Source organism: Kwoniella dendrophila, chromosome 9 (genome assembly GCF_036810415.1).
Source record: "Kwoniella dendrophila CBS 6074 chromosome 9, complete sequence".
NCBI lineage: Eukaryota > Fungi > Basidiomycota > Tremellomycetes > Tremellales > Cryptococcaceae > Kwoniella > Kwoniella dendrophila.
Window position 1 is genome coordinate 487,206 of NC_089484.1, and position 15,731 is coordinate 502,936.

Here is a 15,731-nt window from a genome sequence, read left to right on the forward strand (position 1 = left end):
ACATAACATACAGTGATACCTAATTCCGTTTCAAGTTTAGCCATATTCTGAAAATCGACTTGTATCTTTTTTCTTGGTCAGGCATCCTCAAAAATAATTTGAACAACTGAAGAATAGAAAGATGAATGAAAATTCGATTTTTTATAAATCTTCTTTATTTCTTTGCATCTTTTTTTTACCGTTTCTTATTATTTTGAGGTACACTTTGTTTATTACCAACACTTAAAACCATATGAGCTTCACCTGTTTTTTGTTGTCTTCTTGTAAATGCATCTGTCATACCTAATGGTGTATCTGTAGCAGACATTGTGAATTGTTTACGTTCTTCAGAAATTTTCTTTAATCGTTTTTCAGTCTTCATTCTACCTGAAGTTTTACCACTAAAAGTTTGATGAAAAAAAAAAAAACAGTCAGTTAAAAAGAGTCAGTTCAATTGACATATTCGTACATACATATGTATGTAGATATACAGGAGAATAAGGGAAGATTGGAAAAACAAAGACTTACTGGAATTTATGTGATAAAGATTTCCAAGCTTCTTTAGGTGTCATTGTTCTACCGAATTCATCTGTATAGACAATATTGACATCAGGTTTATATGATTTATAGGAATCTAAAGCATCTCTAGCTTCTTGTTGTTCTCTTAATCTATTTTCAAATTCTCTTTGAACTTGATCTTTATTACCACCTCTTGACATGATTCTTTCCATTTCTCTTTGTGCTGTTCTACGTCTATGATCAGCTAACCATAGATCTTTTTCTTTTTGTATCTTTTCCCGTTCTTTATCTTCTTCACTTGTAGCTTTTATTGCACCTTGATTTCTTAACATTGATAAAATTCCTGCTACTCCATTTCCTATAACTGGTTCTGATTCTGTTGGTATTCCTGATTCTTCTTTCTTGATATTATCTATTTCTTGCAACTGTTTATCGATTTTCATTCTATATTCTTCCAAGGATAATCCTTCTCTAGCAGCCATTTCAGCTAAAGCTTCATCTTCATCATCAGACATATCTTCATCTTCATCCATTTCACCTTCTTCTGTTCGTTCAATCTTTACTACAACAGGCTGTTCTTGCTGCGGTGCAGTTGGTGTAGCGGCTCTTTCTTTCTTAACTGGTACAGCGAGTGATTCCAATGTAACATTTCGTACAAATTCAGACGTATCGTCGAATGTAATTCGCCCATCTTCTTCTCCATCAACACCATCAGCAGGAGCAGCCGCTGCCTCCTCTCGCTTTTGTTCCGCAACTGCAAGTGGCGTCAGCTGATATTGCGAGACGAGCGCTGTCACTTGACTCACTTTGTGCAGCCAAATCCTCAGCCTTGATCTTTGGCTTCTTTTTCGCATTCTCCCTCCTGGATCTCGCCAGAGCAGCTTGAAGATCATCGTCATCCACCAAATTATCCGGTCCATCAGCTACCACTCGACGCGAAAATGTTGGTTCTCCATCCACCTCCATGTCATTTTCTTCTCCATCACCTTCTGCTTTTCGAGTAGATCGCTTTGCCTTCTTTTTCTACGATACGAAACAAGATATTATCAGCTTGAAACTCAGAAACTTTGCACTGGTAAGTAAAGGACTTACCTTTGGTTTCTTGAATCCCTTCTCTCCTTCTTTGGCGTAATCCGAGATATCAAACTCCTCTGTAAATAAGGATTAGCAAGGTAAATCGTTGGCTTGTGTTCAGAATTGTAGCACTCACTTGTATAATCCAGATTTAGTTTGACTTTAGTCGCAGGGGCCATTCCCATTTCAGCATCTTCATCTACTATTTTCATTTTCTTTTCTACAGGTGCACCTAATCGGAATCCCTGTAATGATGGCATCCCAGGTCAGCTCAATTCCTTTTCTGAAGCCTAGGCTGAAGATTGAATACGTACCTCTGATTTGGCTTTTCCTGATGAGAATTCGTCATCATATTTACCCAAGATATCTGCTTTTATACCAATCCTATTCTCATCAAATTCTTCATCATCATATCCAGTATACTGCTCTGCTGCTTTCCTTTTTCTTTCTTTGGCCGCTTTTATTGCTGCGTCATCTACCATATTTACGTTTTGAAGTTCGTCCTCTAGAAAGATAGCCATAACTGTAAGTTTGCATTTCCTGAATTTCAAGGAAAGGAGAATGAAAAAAAAAAACATACCATCACCTTCCAATACTCTACCATCTTTCAAAGTTAATATGATATCTTCACCTTCCTGAAATTCATCAACATCATGACCAACTTTGAGTCCACTCAAATCACCTATAAGGGTATGAAATTGTCAGTTAACATAATCAACTGCTGCCAAATGTCAAAATCCCTCTTAAAGATGAGGAGGGAGAGACCGAAACTGATGTACAGGAACAATGATACTTACGTTCATCATAAATAGCTTTATCAGCTTCTTCCATTTCTTTCGCTCTTTTAGCTAATTCTGCTGCACGTAACTTTTCTCTCTTTTTCTGTTGTTTTATCCATGATTTTGTGTCTAATTTATCATCTTCATTTGATAAACCTAAAGTTTTACCTTTTAATTTTGAATTTAATGCTGAACGGTTTCGTGCCCTACAAGAATCATACCATAATATTGGTTAGGATTGAGTTCTTTTCTTTCCGTTAAGAATGAACATAGATTTCTGTTAAATGATAAAAGTATGAACACTGTCACATTTATTTGTAGGGGGATAAGGACATAGGGAGGGATATGAACTGAGAGTACATTGAGATGGAGATGAATGACACTTACTTTTCTATACGTTCTTTCAACTCTTTCTCCTCTTTCTCTTTTCTCATATCAGCTCTTCTTTGAGCATAATTAGCTTCTGCCAAAGCATCTTTATCAACTGGTACATCTTCTTCATTTTCAGCCGGAGCAGAAGTTGATAATCCCAATTGTTCTCTTAATTTGAGTGTTTCTTCAATCGAGAGCGATTCTTGATGACTTGACATCTTGATGTGAGCTTGTTCGGTCCTGGTACCCTTCAAAATAATAAACAAGCTGAATCTTATTGAAATATCAATGAAGATAATATGGATCACAGTTCAAGGTAACTTAGAGAGAGATGTAACTTATGAATTATGAATTCGAGGTTTATGTCATGAGTTGGGTGGCAAAATAAAGGTAAACTCTACGGTGAGCGGTAATTCGGAAAACAGCTCAAGTGGCATCTTTTTCACGTTCTATCATCTTAAACATCACCTCTACTCAAGTATCTCTGTTTATCAATTCATCTTTGATACTCAATGTATGTATAAACATCGATCACAAAAACAATCAAACATCCCTGCGCCAGTCCAATAGCATCAAATAGGTTGGGAATAAAAACAAAAATTCATCATGCCACCGAAAGGAGGATCAAGAAAAACAGAATTAAGAGCATGTTTAATATGTTCAGTTTTACAATCGACGAATGATTTCCTAACGCAGGGTTGTCCAAATTGTGAAGAGATATTAGAGGTGAGTGTGAACCCCTTAGAATATCAGCTCAGCTTATTAATCATGTCTTGATATGATGAAAGGATAAAGTGAGCTAATCTAAATTCATCTGCTCATTAGATGAGAGGGTCAGCTGAAAGAGTAGCAGAATGTACAAGTGTGACTTATGATGGTATGATAGCTATGATGGAGCCTTCAGAAAGTTGGGTAGCTAGATGGCAACGTATAGGTAAGTATTTATACCTCATTCACACACTTTATCATGAATGCTCGATCTCGCCCTATCTAAGTATACCATTGTGAAACGTTTCAGGAAAAAAACGCTGATATTTCTTTGTTACGATATCATGATAGATAAAAAGATGAGAGGAATATATGCAGTACGAGTAACAGGAAGACCACCTCCAGATGTTATAGAAGCTATAGAAGCTAGAGGCGGTGTTTATAGACCTAGAGATGCTGTTGAAGATTAGATTATCAGGTGCAGCTTTTCGAAAATAGCAGTACCACAAGCTCGACAATTCTCAGGGCTACCGCTCAGGATGTTTGAATATATTCATATAACAAGAGATTTCATACCTCATCAATGGCGAAAGAAGTAGAAGAGCACGATACGACCGATGACTCAAGTAGAATTGTGATACTTTTTGTAAATACTGTATGTAATATCTAAAGCATCGAGTTTGTTCGAAGCATTCATCGCTGTACTCAGGACTATAATGTCTACGTGAAACTGCGACGCTTCTTCCAATATAAGATCCAGCTGATTGTGTGCGAAGTAATACAGTACCAACAACTAGGCCTGCGCGAATGTGATATGTGCAAAAGATACAATTCATTCATTAAATTGATACAATTTTAGTGATTACTTCTTTACTTTCTCTATCTGTTTTACGTCTGCACTCTGACACGAAATCTATATTTGCCGATCTTTAACAGATGCTTTAGACATGTGTAGCTAAAGGAGCTTCAGCAGTTCCACTACCGTATTTCTTGACTGGTTCTTTAGTAGCGTTTTCGTCTCCCTATAAAATGTGAAGATCATTAGCTCTCAAAAGCATTGTCCACTCCCAGGTATAAATCACTTACCTTGAAGTATTTAACTTCTTTATCGCCCATGAATTTCATGACTAAATCAGCTTGAGTTTTCTTGAAGTTGAAACCGAAACCTTCATGAGAGTAATCTTTCTCATTGGCTTGATCTTTGTGGTATAAGATTAATGGGAAATCTGAATCTTTAGTTGCAGGATCTAAAACGATTGAGACTAATGCGTTGATCGTAGCTGTTTTTGGGATAAGGTGGAAGTGCCATCTCTAATTATGGCAAAAAAGATCGTCGTCAGAATTGCGTATCCCGCATACCATGATGAACATGCATTCACTCACTTGTTTGTTCTTGAATTGAATCAAGGTGTCATCGTTCTTGACGATTTCGTAACCCAAGTTATCAGATTGAGGGAATAGCTTTGGTAAACCAAACCATTGACCTGCCATCTTGTATCGGTCTATATCACAGATCATGGTATCAGCATTTGTGCTTCCCCTCAACGTGCGACAGAAAGTTCAGAGTTAAATCCATCCGATCGATCGGAATGACTCACCATTGGCATACACAAATTGATCATCGTAAACACATGCAGGAGCATATCTAGCAACTCTTTCTACGGTAGGTTGACAAGAATATAAAGCGATAACATCGTCAATCAATTTTTGTCTATTAGGTGGTAAAGGGATTGATTTAGATGTATCTGGTTCCATATCTTCTGTAGGTAAAGTTTGTCTAGGTTCAACAGATTCGCCAGTTACACCTGATGCTGCATTTCTAGTGTCGATAATGATCTGTGGGATGGATTCTTCTGAAGCTGACATTTTGTTTTCCTTTTCTTGCTGTTGTTTTGATTTAGAAAATATAGAAGATTGTCTTCTTTGTATTGATTGTATTAATGAGGAAGAAGATAAATTAGGTTTCTTCGGTATATATGTTGATGATGAAGCAGAAGTCGAACTAAAACTATTACGCTGTGATATAGGATGCGCAAGTGGTGGTAAAGATAAAGAAGAGATTTGCGATCTAGGTAATAAAGGTCTTTTACTACTTATACTTGAACAAGATGAACTACTACCATTTGTACTTAGATGTGATGTATGCTGTAAAGTGGATACAGATCGACGAGATGACATCAGTGCTGGAAATCGTAGGTTATGGTAGACCGATGACCGAATATATGATTATATCAATTGAATTATTGTACACGTGAAATATTGTATCTTAGGATATATACAGAATGTCAAGTATGACGAGGTGTTTGTTATTTAACTTGTAGAACTGATATTGAACGACTTGGCAAGAACATTCGAAGTATGGGACGACTTTTGAACGTATATCTTATTCGTAAGCGTTTATATCTTTTCTTTCATTAACATCGGTGTCTAATGCCCGACCATAAATGATAAGGAGGATCACATCGACGATCTTTGTGATATATTCATGTTATCGCGTTAACGCATGTTGATTAACCTGATCCATCCCATCCCCGTTGTTGTAGACAGTGGAATTAACGGTAATTGAGATACGAGTAGCATCTAAGATATATTACATGTTCGCCTTACTAATTAGTAATTTAATTAAACGATTGTTATGTGATTCCATTGGGTCTAGGAATAACGATTTAAATGATCTATCAGAAACTGCTTATCAACTAAAGATCGCAACGTCATCGACAATCGGCTGTCTTGATACGGAAATTGAACTTTTCCTTATCGATCGGATAATAGATTAACATCTAAACCCTCAAGGCCGATAATCAATCCCTCATAATAGAATCGAAGATAACCACCCACCCCAGCTTTCAGGCACAGGAGAGATGTCCCAAGTTTTGAGTACGCGTCGCTCAATGCTAGCTAGTAGGACTGAAAACTACTGCCGAAACCTCACCGAGCTGTTTATCGTAAACAAGCACGAAATCTAGAAATCATCGCTCAACAGCTCGAAACGAAAGCTGAGATCTGTAACTGTTATACCGACTACACTCCTATCTCAAACAATGATTGCATAAACAATGGGTCCCATTGCATCCATTACATATACATCGAGGATACATCTCCTAAACCTTTCTTGATACCTCTTACACGTCCCATACCAGGTGCTGAATACGGTTCGTCATCATCTTCCGTCCATCTTTTATTGCTTCTCGGAAAGTCGCCTGTACTGAATGATGTAATTTGGAATAATGTTTGATTTTGGGAAGACGGTAGGGATGATAGTGGTAATGGCAATAAAACTGTCGTAGGTTCCGGTACGGAGAAAGCAGGATGAGAGGCCTGATCACACAATAAAAGATTAGTATCTTGTATACCCTCGAAATAACAATGATAACCATGCACAACGTATATCGGCACTCAAGGAAAGCAAGAAGCAGGTGATTGTTTATAGTCTAGTGGAGAAAAAAAGTGTAAACCCAACTTACCAAAGATACTAAACCTCCCGCTATACCTGTAAGGTAATTGGGAGCATCAAATGCTTTTGTTCCGGTTTGAGGCTCTTTTGAGGAATTCGAGGATAGTATACGTATCGCCGGGATATCCAATTTTTCAGTCTGCTCTCTGGCTGAAGGTATATACATAGATGGTACGTATGAGGTTATCACGGTCCTATAGTGATAATAGTGATATAAGAAGACGTTAGTGAACGGTATTCTGTGCGCATATAACAGACTTGAAAGTTCCTTATTCATCTCAGTTGTAAGGTGAGGAGGAGGATTGTGCGGACGGATCAGGAATTTTTGCCAATGATCCATATTGAGCGAGAAGAAGATTTCCCTTGGGACCTCAGTAAGAAGAGGGATAACGTTTTGTATCGAGATATGGTTCCCACTTACCATTTTTTGGCTTTAACTTGATTCATCAAAGCTTTGACAACCTGCCAACTTTCCTCACCATTCAAATCACCTTCTTCAACTAATATCAATCTACTCTTTCCTCCTCGAACATTGAAGATACTCCCAATATTCCTTGCACCTATTTTAATAGATCCACTTTGTTCTCCTTGTATTGATCTAGATATATATCTTCCAGATTGTCCAATTCCAATAATGACTTCTTCAGCTTCTTCTTGTTCTCCAAAACCGGTAAGTTGAACATCTATTTCATTCTGTAATCTAATTTTAGGTTTTGATGATCCTGCATAAGTACCTTGACCTTCTTCATCTGAAGAGTCTGATTCTAGTAAATATCGAGGTGGTGGCGCTGTCAATGCAGATAATGGGTCGTTCATGTTGCTGATGCTTACTCTGTATGGTGACCTGAGCTGTTATCGTTCATTCACGTATTTTGACTTTTGTTTCGTGTATGCAGGAATAAGGACATACGGTTTAACAACAAGGGGTGACCAAGCGGTGTGGAGGTTTTATCGTAAAAGCGAAGTTGTAGCGGGGGTGATGTGGCAATTTTACCTGGTTGACGGGGGAATGACACTCAGGTTACTGATTGACCAAGCACCCAAGGTATTCATTCCTCTTTGATATTTGTAAAATACCTGCATTGCGATCTTTGTCTCTCTAGATGACTATCAAGCTGGAAATGTTTTGTTCAGATATCACTTGCATAAGTATGAAATTTATACACAACGACGATCAAATACCTTCTTCCCAAAAATAGCGCAAATTTGTATATTTCAAAAACTTGCCTTACTAATTCCAAACTACAAAATAGATCTCCTCCTAGACTCAAATCACCATTTACTCCCCATAATGAAATCATCTATTCCGACTGTATATAGTACGTCCGTAAATATAAGTATATGTATATATATCGAAAATTGAAATAGATCAACTATTTCCGCATGGAATCTTTCGATATATCTTCAGGTTTGATCACTTGACCCAAGGATATCCTTGTAGCTTGAGCATAAGCGGGAGGTGAAAATTCAGGAATTGAAAATAAACCTAAATCAATTTCTTCATCGTCTTCATTTAAATTACTACTTATACCTGTATCTCTTCTACTTGAAGAGAATATTGTTGAGCTATATATTGTTCTAGCTCGTTCTGTAGGTATACCCAAATTATATTCTGGCATAGTGGCTGTATAAGGTACACTTAAATGTTGTTGTGATGAAGAATTTGGATTTCGATTTTGGCTTGTATTTATATTTGTCCCTTCTATTTGAGCTGGTTCTACAGGTACAGCAACTGATATTCTTGCTCCTCTGTTTAACGGTGCATATGAATTGTCATGTCCATTTGAATCTGATTGTTGGTTTTGATCTTGAACGTCTACCAAAGCCGCTGAATTCCTCTTGGACATTGTACTAACGCTGGAATTTCTATTGGAATTCAAGGCGGAGAAGAACTCAGATAACATTGGTGAAGTCAAAGTATCACCTTGATGGAATGAAGAAGTAGAAATTTCAGGTAAAGTCATTGAAAGACTGTTAAATATGTTAATTTGATTACTATCTCTAGCTTTGTAAGGTGGTGCTATACTTTCAGAATTTGGTGATTTGAATGGATGATCCTTATTTTGATATGACGTCGATGATCTAGGTGAACGATCTGATATTTTCGGTAAATCCGATGATTGATGATGTGATGAAGATAGAAACGAAGGGAATTTTGGTACGATAAATCTTGAACCTCGTTTTGGTTCTTCAGAACGTCCTGGAGGTACTTGAGATCCTCTGAATGACATATTGAATAGAGAAGTTAGAGATGCCCTGAAAGAAACTAAAGATGGTATAACTGTATCTCTCCTTTTCAATGAGTTTCTTCTTGTATTTCCGTTATCTTTATCTCGGTTATCTACAATTTCATCCTCGAATGGCACATTCACAAAAGGTAAAGATAATACTGGTACAGAAGCATCAAAAGAGTCGGTCGTGTAAGCAATTTGGGCATTCTCGGTTGGACTATGATCAACCTTCAAGATATGGTGTTGGTCATCAGATAATCTGGCCCATTTATCCTGTTGCGATTCTATCGATTTCCTATTTGAGGTTAATTTATTAATGACTTTGGATGACAACCCTTGTATGATTCCGGTAGAGGCCTCTTCTTCCCTATCTTCTCCAGAATGAACACTTCTTGCTCTTCTTCTTCGACGATGTAAGTACCAACCACCTAAGGCGAGTGCTGTTAGTATGAAGATGATCGCTACCACAGCTCCTACTATGCCTCCTTTGTGGGATGTTGAAGTGTTGTCCGCTTGAGCTGTAGAGATAGTATCATTCGAGGTACCTGGGTCTGTAGGATTAGAAATCGAAATTGCAGGATCCGAGTTTGTAACATCAGGCTTGATAGTCGAATTTACAATAGCATAATCAAAATCTATAACTGATGTTTTGGATTTCCCGAGATTGGTAAGCTGAATTATATGCGGTCCTTCTTCAAGCCCTGAAGCCATATACACTGCGAAAAGAATAAGTTCAAGGAGTCCATGTGAGTTGATTGATACGGTATGTATATCTTTTAACAAAGAATTCACTTACAGGAGACTACCGGAAGATTCTCAAAGTATGTGGCGTTGTATACGCCTTTGAGCGTACCATCGAGACTGATCGAGTAATTACCATGTTGAATACCGATACCTCCGAAAAGCTGTATGGAAGACCCATTGAAGCTATAACATAGGAAAACACCAGCAGATTTAGTGATGGTGGAGAGTTGTGAAGGTGGTAAATAAAACAGACTAACCTGAGATTCATCGTTGAGTTTGATTGTGAACTAATATGCTCCGTGCTATTATACAGCTTGGTAACGTTGGAAGTTTCCATAGTCCAACTTTCGTCATAATTTATAAAGGAAGATGTATCGTCAATCCTGGTCGTATACACTTGCTCTTTGCTACAAATATTATTCAAAGATCAGCTATTTTTACATATTTCTCTTTCAGACTTATAGGCGACATTGACTCACATTGGTTGAGTTACTATTATATGATCAATATCAACCCACCAACCTTCTTTTGCACTTGACGTTGCATTGAAATTTGGATAATTTGTCATTGTCTGGAAGGTTCAACACAATAGTCAGTATGGAGCATATGTGAGTAAGTGTATAATCATATTACATGTTGCTACTCTAACTGAAAGTACTCACGATAATATGCTCCTTATCCGTTGTCAGATTATCTCGTGCAAAAAGTTCAGTTTGATATGTACCATTGAGATCATATCCTGATTTATAAACTGGTTTAAAATCGTCTAATTGGGCTATGTGGCAGAGCCAGAAGTTTTAGCTGACTTGATAATTGGGCAATTGAACAGCACAAAGAGACTTACCTCCAAACATCGCATGATTACTTCTTTTAGCTCCAATTGTCTTAATCCCACTTCCATTAAATCTGAATTCCATATGATCGCCCTAAATTGCAGAAGTGTACTGCAGTGAGTGCCTATTACACGCATATAGAAAAGGTGAAAGGTGAATCCCACTCACCTCTCCATACGTAGCATGAAATGTAGATTGACTATACTTGGGAGTTTGACTATCGCTATATCTTGTGCCTGTAAAATACAGTACACTTGTCAATCGCCACTTTTCCGCAACATATTTGGAAATTTTGACGTACCATTTCTGTGATTCGTGACCCAACCATCAGAAGCAGAAAAGTAAGAAAGTTGTGGACAAGCATCGTCGATCTACATCCATCACAAAGATCAAGTTGACAGTCAATATCATCCCATGGCATTTTGACGAGTAATGGACCAACTCACTAGTATCTCCATTGTTTCCAAGTGGTTTCGTGTGAGCTGGTCTTTATATCCTCAAGTCTGCGCAATCGTTCGAAGATGGTTTTTCAGGTGGTGAAGCTGTTGGTCGTTGATGCTGTTGTGGCGTGAATGAGTGTGTGAATATAGTGATGATTAAGCCTTCACAGAAGGGTCGTAGTTGAACGTAATAAGGAATGTGAGTAAGAAGCGAGAGATCGAGTATGGTCCAAGTATAAATGTCAATAGAGAAAGGTTTCAACAGTGTCGTTCCTCAAGAACAGCTCCAAGAACGTCCAGCTGTCATTCTACGCTATTATTGAAAATGGTCAGTGAATAATGTGAAGTTGTTCCTTTCATCCCAATACAGTTATCCTCACACCAAATAATCCCGCTTTGGTACAAATGGATTGAATTGCTGGAAGATGAAGGTTCCTTTGAAACCAATTTTAGCGGGAAATGACCTGTTATTACCGACTCCTTTGGGCTGTAAGTTAGCTTTTGCATCAAGGTATCCTTTGGTTCTGGACATTTGACAAGGGGGTAATATCCTGCTAAAGGCACTATCATAATTTTGCTCGCACGAAGTAATCTCAGCTCACAAGGGTATGCATTAAGCCTAGAGGAAAGGAGTGTTAAATATGATTATACTGAAATTCTAATACTATACTATATGTTAAAATTGTATTGCCCAATACGATTGTCCGTTAATTCTTCATTCTAATTCTGTTGGACATGGTATCTCTTGGTATCGATGTGTTGTTGGTAGATGTAGATGACATTGTGAAAAGTGATTTAGTAAATTATGGTCTTGTCTGTTCTTGTTGAGAAGTCATTACATGCGCGTATTCAGGTGGAGGGCTCAAAATAGGTAATTCCACATCGAACATATTTGGATTCAAACGAAGTTGTTGTCTATTACCACTTGAATTACTTTCACCTGAATTTGGACCACTTGCTTCGACTCGGGTAGTAGGTGTTGTATCTAATGTTAATCCAAGTATACTTCTTTTATAATCTCCTGGAGTACTTGGATGTGTACTTGATGGTGAAACATTCGTCGAATTAGGTACTGAGTGTGGAATTGGTCTTTCCATCATATTCTCATTTGCAGTTGAGAATGTTGAACCGCCCAATTGGGAACGCGATTGTGGTTGTCGGATAGAGGCCGGAGGTAATAATGTCGAACTTGCATCTGCATGGATGATATTAGGTCTTTGTAATGATTGTGATGATGTGGCCATGTTGAGAGGTTGCGTAGATGGTAGCGGTGGTAAAGGCATATGTTCATATTCACTTGATCTTTGTGAAGGTGGTGAAGGTAAAGGAATGACAGTTGAGTTGGTATTCGCAATTGCATTTATTCTGTTATCATCGATATTATTGGTATTAGTGTTGTAAAGGTTGTTGTGATTATTCAAGGTTTCCGTGAAATATGTATCACCACCCTGTGAATAATCTGATCTTCTAGAAGTGGGTGAAACTCTTGTATCACTGTCTTGAGATTGAGATTGAGTTGAAAAGTATGTTGATATTGGTGGTCTAGTTCGGGGTCTTAATGATGGTTGAATTGCATTAATACTTGGATTTCTATAGACTTGATTATCAAAACTATCACCATGATGTTGAGCTTGATGTTCAGGTACTGTACCTAAAGCTATACCTGATTCGATAGCTGATTCGTTCAAATTGGTTCTTAGATCACTGGCGGGATGAGGAGTGTAGAAGTATGCCACGGATCCTTCAGGCGAAACACTTCTTATGCTTGGAGAAACTTCTTCTTCATGTTCAATCTGTCTTCTATTCGAAGAAAATAATCCCCTGAATGATCCGAGCATTGATGATGATGGACCATCTGTAGGACTTGAATTTACTTTGGTAGAATCACCGGTGGAAGCGGATATCATTCTTGATCTACCAAATTTAGGTTCCACTTCATATGTTGATCTACTTTGAGGGTTGTAGTTGGAATCAGGATAGCTGACATATGACATTGGTCGAGTTTTAGCTCTTCTTGGTTTTCGACAAAGTAACCACCATGCTAATAAAGCGACTCCAGCAAGGCCTACGACTCCACCTGCTGCTCCACCTGCTATAGCTCCTATATTTGTCGATTTGGATCCAGAAGAATCCGCGCTTGCGCTGGATGTAGGTGCCAAAGAGGGCTTGGACTGATTATCTGTACTATCGGGGGATATTGTAGTATTGACGACAGCATAATCGAAAGCAGCCATGGGACTGGCAGTGTTGCCACGATTGGTAATCTTGAGTGTATGTTGACCTTCTGGTAAGCCGGACGCGACGAAATCTATGAGGGTGATTATTGTATAAGTATTGAATCATCATAAACGTGAGCAGTAGTTGTTGTACTTACGAGATATCTGGTTCAGCGTTTCGAAATGGTTGCTATTATATGTTTGTTCTGCGCCATCATCAAGACTACTGCAATATTAGTAAATTATTCTCGTAATCTGTGTACCAAGGGAGAGATTCTTACCTGACAGAGTAGTCCTGATAGTTGATGTCGTTACTGGAGAAAATCTGTATCGATGAGCCGTTGAAACTACAAATGAACATGCTTACAATTAGCTTATTGAAGATAATTGAGAACACGCAATCTTTTTGCACTGCTCACGGTATTGTCACACTTCCACCATTCTTATTGGATATGTGTGTTGTACCGTCACGGTTGGCGGTATCTGTTGTGTCTAGTGTCCAGGTAGAATCGTAGCTTATCAAGGAAGAAACGTCCTCCATGATTGTCGTGTAGACTTTGGCAAACCTATATCAATTATATCATTTGATATCAATTTTTGATTATACATACGAAAGACGGGCTATACTCACGTATCATGCATTACGATAAGATGATCGATATCCATCCAAGAGTCAGGGGTTGAACTACCTTGTGGATCCGTTCTAGTAGGATAATTGGTAACGGTCTGTACACATATACAGATTAGATCAGATTCATCATTATCTAACAAAGGCGAGTGATCTCCGAGAGACTGACTATAAGGTGGACTTTATCCCTAGACAAGTCATTTCTTGTATACATTTCCGTCTGAAATACCGGGTCATTCGAAAACCCCGAATGGAAGGTTTCTACCTCATCATCGATTTTGACTAACGATGGATGATACCAATCAGCCCAGCCTTCAAGTGCTCCCTCAATCCAGTAGTGTATTAGCTCACCTCCAAATACTCCGTGATTCTTTCGTTTGGATCCGACAAGCGTTATCCCAGTACCATTAAATCGATATTGCATATAATCGCCCTATCAGACATGCCAAATCAATAAAAACAACGTATTCAGGATAATAAACAATGATGTAGAAGATGATTTACTCACGTCTGTGAAAGTTTTGTGGAATGTTTTCTGAGAGTATGAACTGACATATGGATCTGGGTATTTTGTACCTATTGTGAACTATGTCAGTGATGTACTTCCAACGTTCGGGTTACGGGACGAGGTCCAAGTTACTTACCATCTCTATGGTCATCTACCCACCCATCATTCTTCGAGAAATAAGTTATCTCTGGTGACGCGTCATCCAGCTACAAGAGATCAGTCAATTCTGTCCTCCGTGATGATAAACTCTCGATATCGTCATGCAGCTCAAATGAGAAGCCTTCGAATCACGATTGCTCGTACTCACTAGTATGTTCATCATTGCTAGATATTCTAACCTGTCTTGAATGACAGAATCCGCTGTCGTTTTCTAGGTACGCAAACTGCTTATATATTATCCTGCTTCAAGTAGTTGTATACTCGAGTCGTGATATCTAATTTGAGGTAAAGAACGTGAAATTCGCTGAGCTTGTCTTGACTAAACAAGTAGTGTCAGAGCTAGACTATTAAAGTTGAACAGATAGTGAATCAATGACACGTAAATGACAATTGGCAGTGAGTAGCAACTTCAGCTGCTGTTCACCACTACATTAATCAGTATCACTACTATTCAACCAAGATGAGATATCTCACTCGTGCCGACATCGATACTGAGCCAGTGTAGCGAGAAAACGCCCAAAGGCACAAAAACACCAATATTACCTTGGAAGGAAACGCAAACATTTATTGATCCTGAAGACTAAATCCGAAAGGTGTTATTCCTTTGAAACGAATTGCTTGTGATTGAAGAGGATGCTGATCATATCTCAATGTCGTAAACTAATATCGATTGTATGTATTCATTGTGTAAAAAGGGAGAGATGCTGTATTAATGTTATAATGTTGAATGTATGTGTGTATTTTCTGGTGGCTTGGTTGATTGTTTGTATACCATGTATATATCCTTTATTGTGCATGAGAATTTACGCTAAGGCCTGCTCCAAAGGCGATTTCTCCGAAATATTCCTCGGTGGTCGGTGGTTCGCCTTGGTCTTTTCTTGGGTTGTTTTCATCTTACATCTCATCAAAGGGCGAAGAGCAGTATTCTAATAACATCATCCAATACGTGATCGGTCCGGTCAAGTCGTAACTGGAAGGTATTTCCGATCATACTCACTAGAATACATTGCATAAATTAGACATGTGATTGTTCCACTGTGTAGGAGCTCAGGAGGTCATTGCTGAATACGATAGAAATCAAGATACA

The 15,731-nt window shown here is 38.3% G+C and overlaps 6 protein-coding genes across 6 annotated transcripts; 1 reads left to right on the forward strand and 5 right to left on the reverse strand.

The window, feature by feature from the left end:
- Positions 1 to 175: 175 nt before the first annotated feature.
- L201_006597 (uncharacterized protein) lies at positions 176 to 2,941 on the reverse strand (the record flags this gene model as incomplete). Its single annotated transcript, XM_066222316.1, has 9 exons — positions 176 to 380; positions 508 to 1,252; positions 1,305 to 1,521; positions 1,591 to 1,649; positions 1,709 to 1,817; positions 1,887 to 2,077; positions 2,153 to 2,254; positions 2,370 to 2,557; positions 2,739 to 2,941. The coding sequence occupies 9 exons, from the start codon at positions 2,939 to 2,941 to the stop codon at positions 176 to 178; spliced, it is 2,019 nt and encodes a 672-aa protein (XP_066078413.1).
- A 388-nt stretch (positions 2,942 to 3,329) lies between these two features.
- On the forward strand, positions 3,330 to 3,901 carry L201_006598 (transcription elongation factor SPT4; the record flags this gene model as incomplete). The annotated part of the gene is made up of 3 exons (XM_066222317.1): positions 3,330 to 3,449; positions 3,549 to 3,657; positions 3,783 to 3,901. 3 exons carry the CDS (start codon positions 3,330 to 3,332, stop codon positions 3,899 to 3,901), a joined length of 348 nt encoding a protein of 115 aa, XP_066078414.1.
- A 471-nt stretch (positions 3,902 to 4,372) lies between these two features.
- L201_006599 (uncharacterized protein) lies at positions 4,373 to 5,609 on the reverse strand (the record flags this gene model as incomplete). The annotated part of the gene is made up of 4 exons (XM_066222318.1): positions 4,373 to 4,453; positions 4,518 to 4,742; positions 4,815 to 4,933; positions 5,030 to 5,609. The coding sequence occupies 4 exons, from the start codon at positions 5,607 to 5,609 to the stop codon at positions 4,373 to 4,375; spliced, it is 1,005 nt and encodes a 334-aa protein (XP_066078415.1).
- Positions 5,610 to 6,506: 897 nt separating this feature from the next.
- On the reverse strand, positions 6,507 to 7,701 carry L201_006600 (uncharacterized protein; the record flags this gene model as incomplete). Its single annotated transcript, XM_066222319.1, has 3 exons — positions 6,507 to 6,749; positions 6,896 to 7,079; positions 7,307 to 7,701. 3 exons carry the CDS (start codon positions 7,699 to 7,701, stop codon positions 6,507 to 6,509), a joined length of 822 nt encoding a protein of 273 aa, XP_066078416.1.
- Positions 7,702 to 8,258: 557 nt separating this feature from the next.
- L201_006601 (uncharacterized protein) lies at positions 8,259 to 11,151 on the reverse strand (the record flags this gene model as incomplete). The annotated part of the gene is made up of 9 exons (XM_066222320.1): positions 8,259 to 9,832; positions 9,913 to 10,043; positions 10,118 to 10,267; positions 10,340 to 10,431; positions 10,523 to 10,635; positions 10,705 to 10,786; positions 10,862 to 10,929; positions 10,995 to 11,064; positions 11,140 to 11,151. The coding sequence occupies 9 exons, from the start codon at positions 11,149 to 11,151 to the stop codon at positions 8,259 to 8,261; spliced, it is 2,292 nt and encodes a 763-aa protein (XP_066078417.1).
- Positions 11,152 to 11,936: 785 nt separating this feature from the next.
- On the reverse strand, positions 11,937 to 14,807 carry L201_006602 (uncharacterized protein; the record flags this gene model as incomplete). The annotated part of the gene is made up of 10 exons (XM_066222321.1): positions 11,937 to 13,441; positions 13,508 to 13,572; positions 13,631 to 13,696; positions 13,769 to 13,915; positions 13,981 to 14,075; positions 14,147 to 14,259; positions 14,329 to 14,410; positions 14,486 to 14,553; positions 14,622 to 14,691; positions 14,793 to 14,807. 10 exons carry the CDS (start codon positions 14,805 to 14,807, stop codon positions 11,937 to 11,939), a joined length of 2,226 nt encoding a protein of 741 aa, XP_066078418.1.
- Between the last annotated feature and the right edge of the window lie 924 nt (positions 14,808 to 15,731).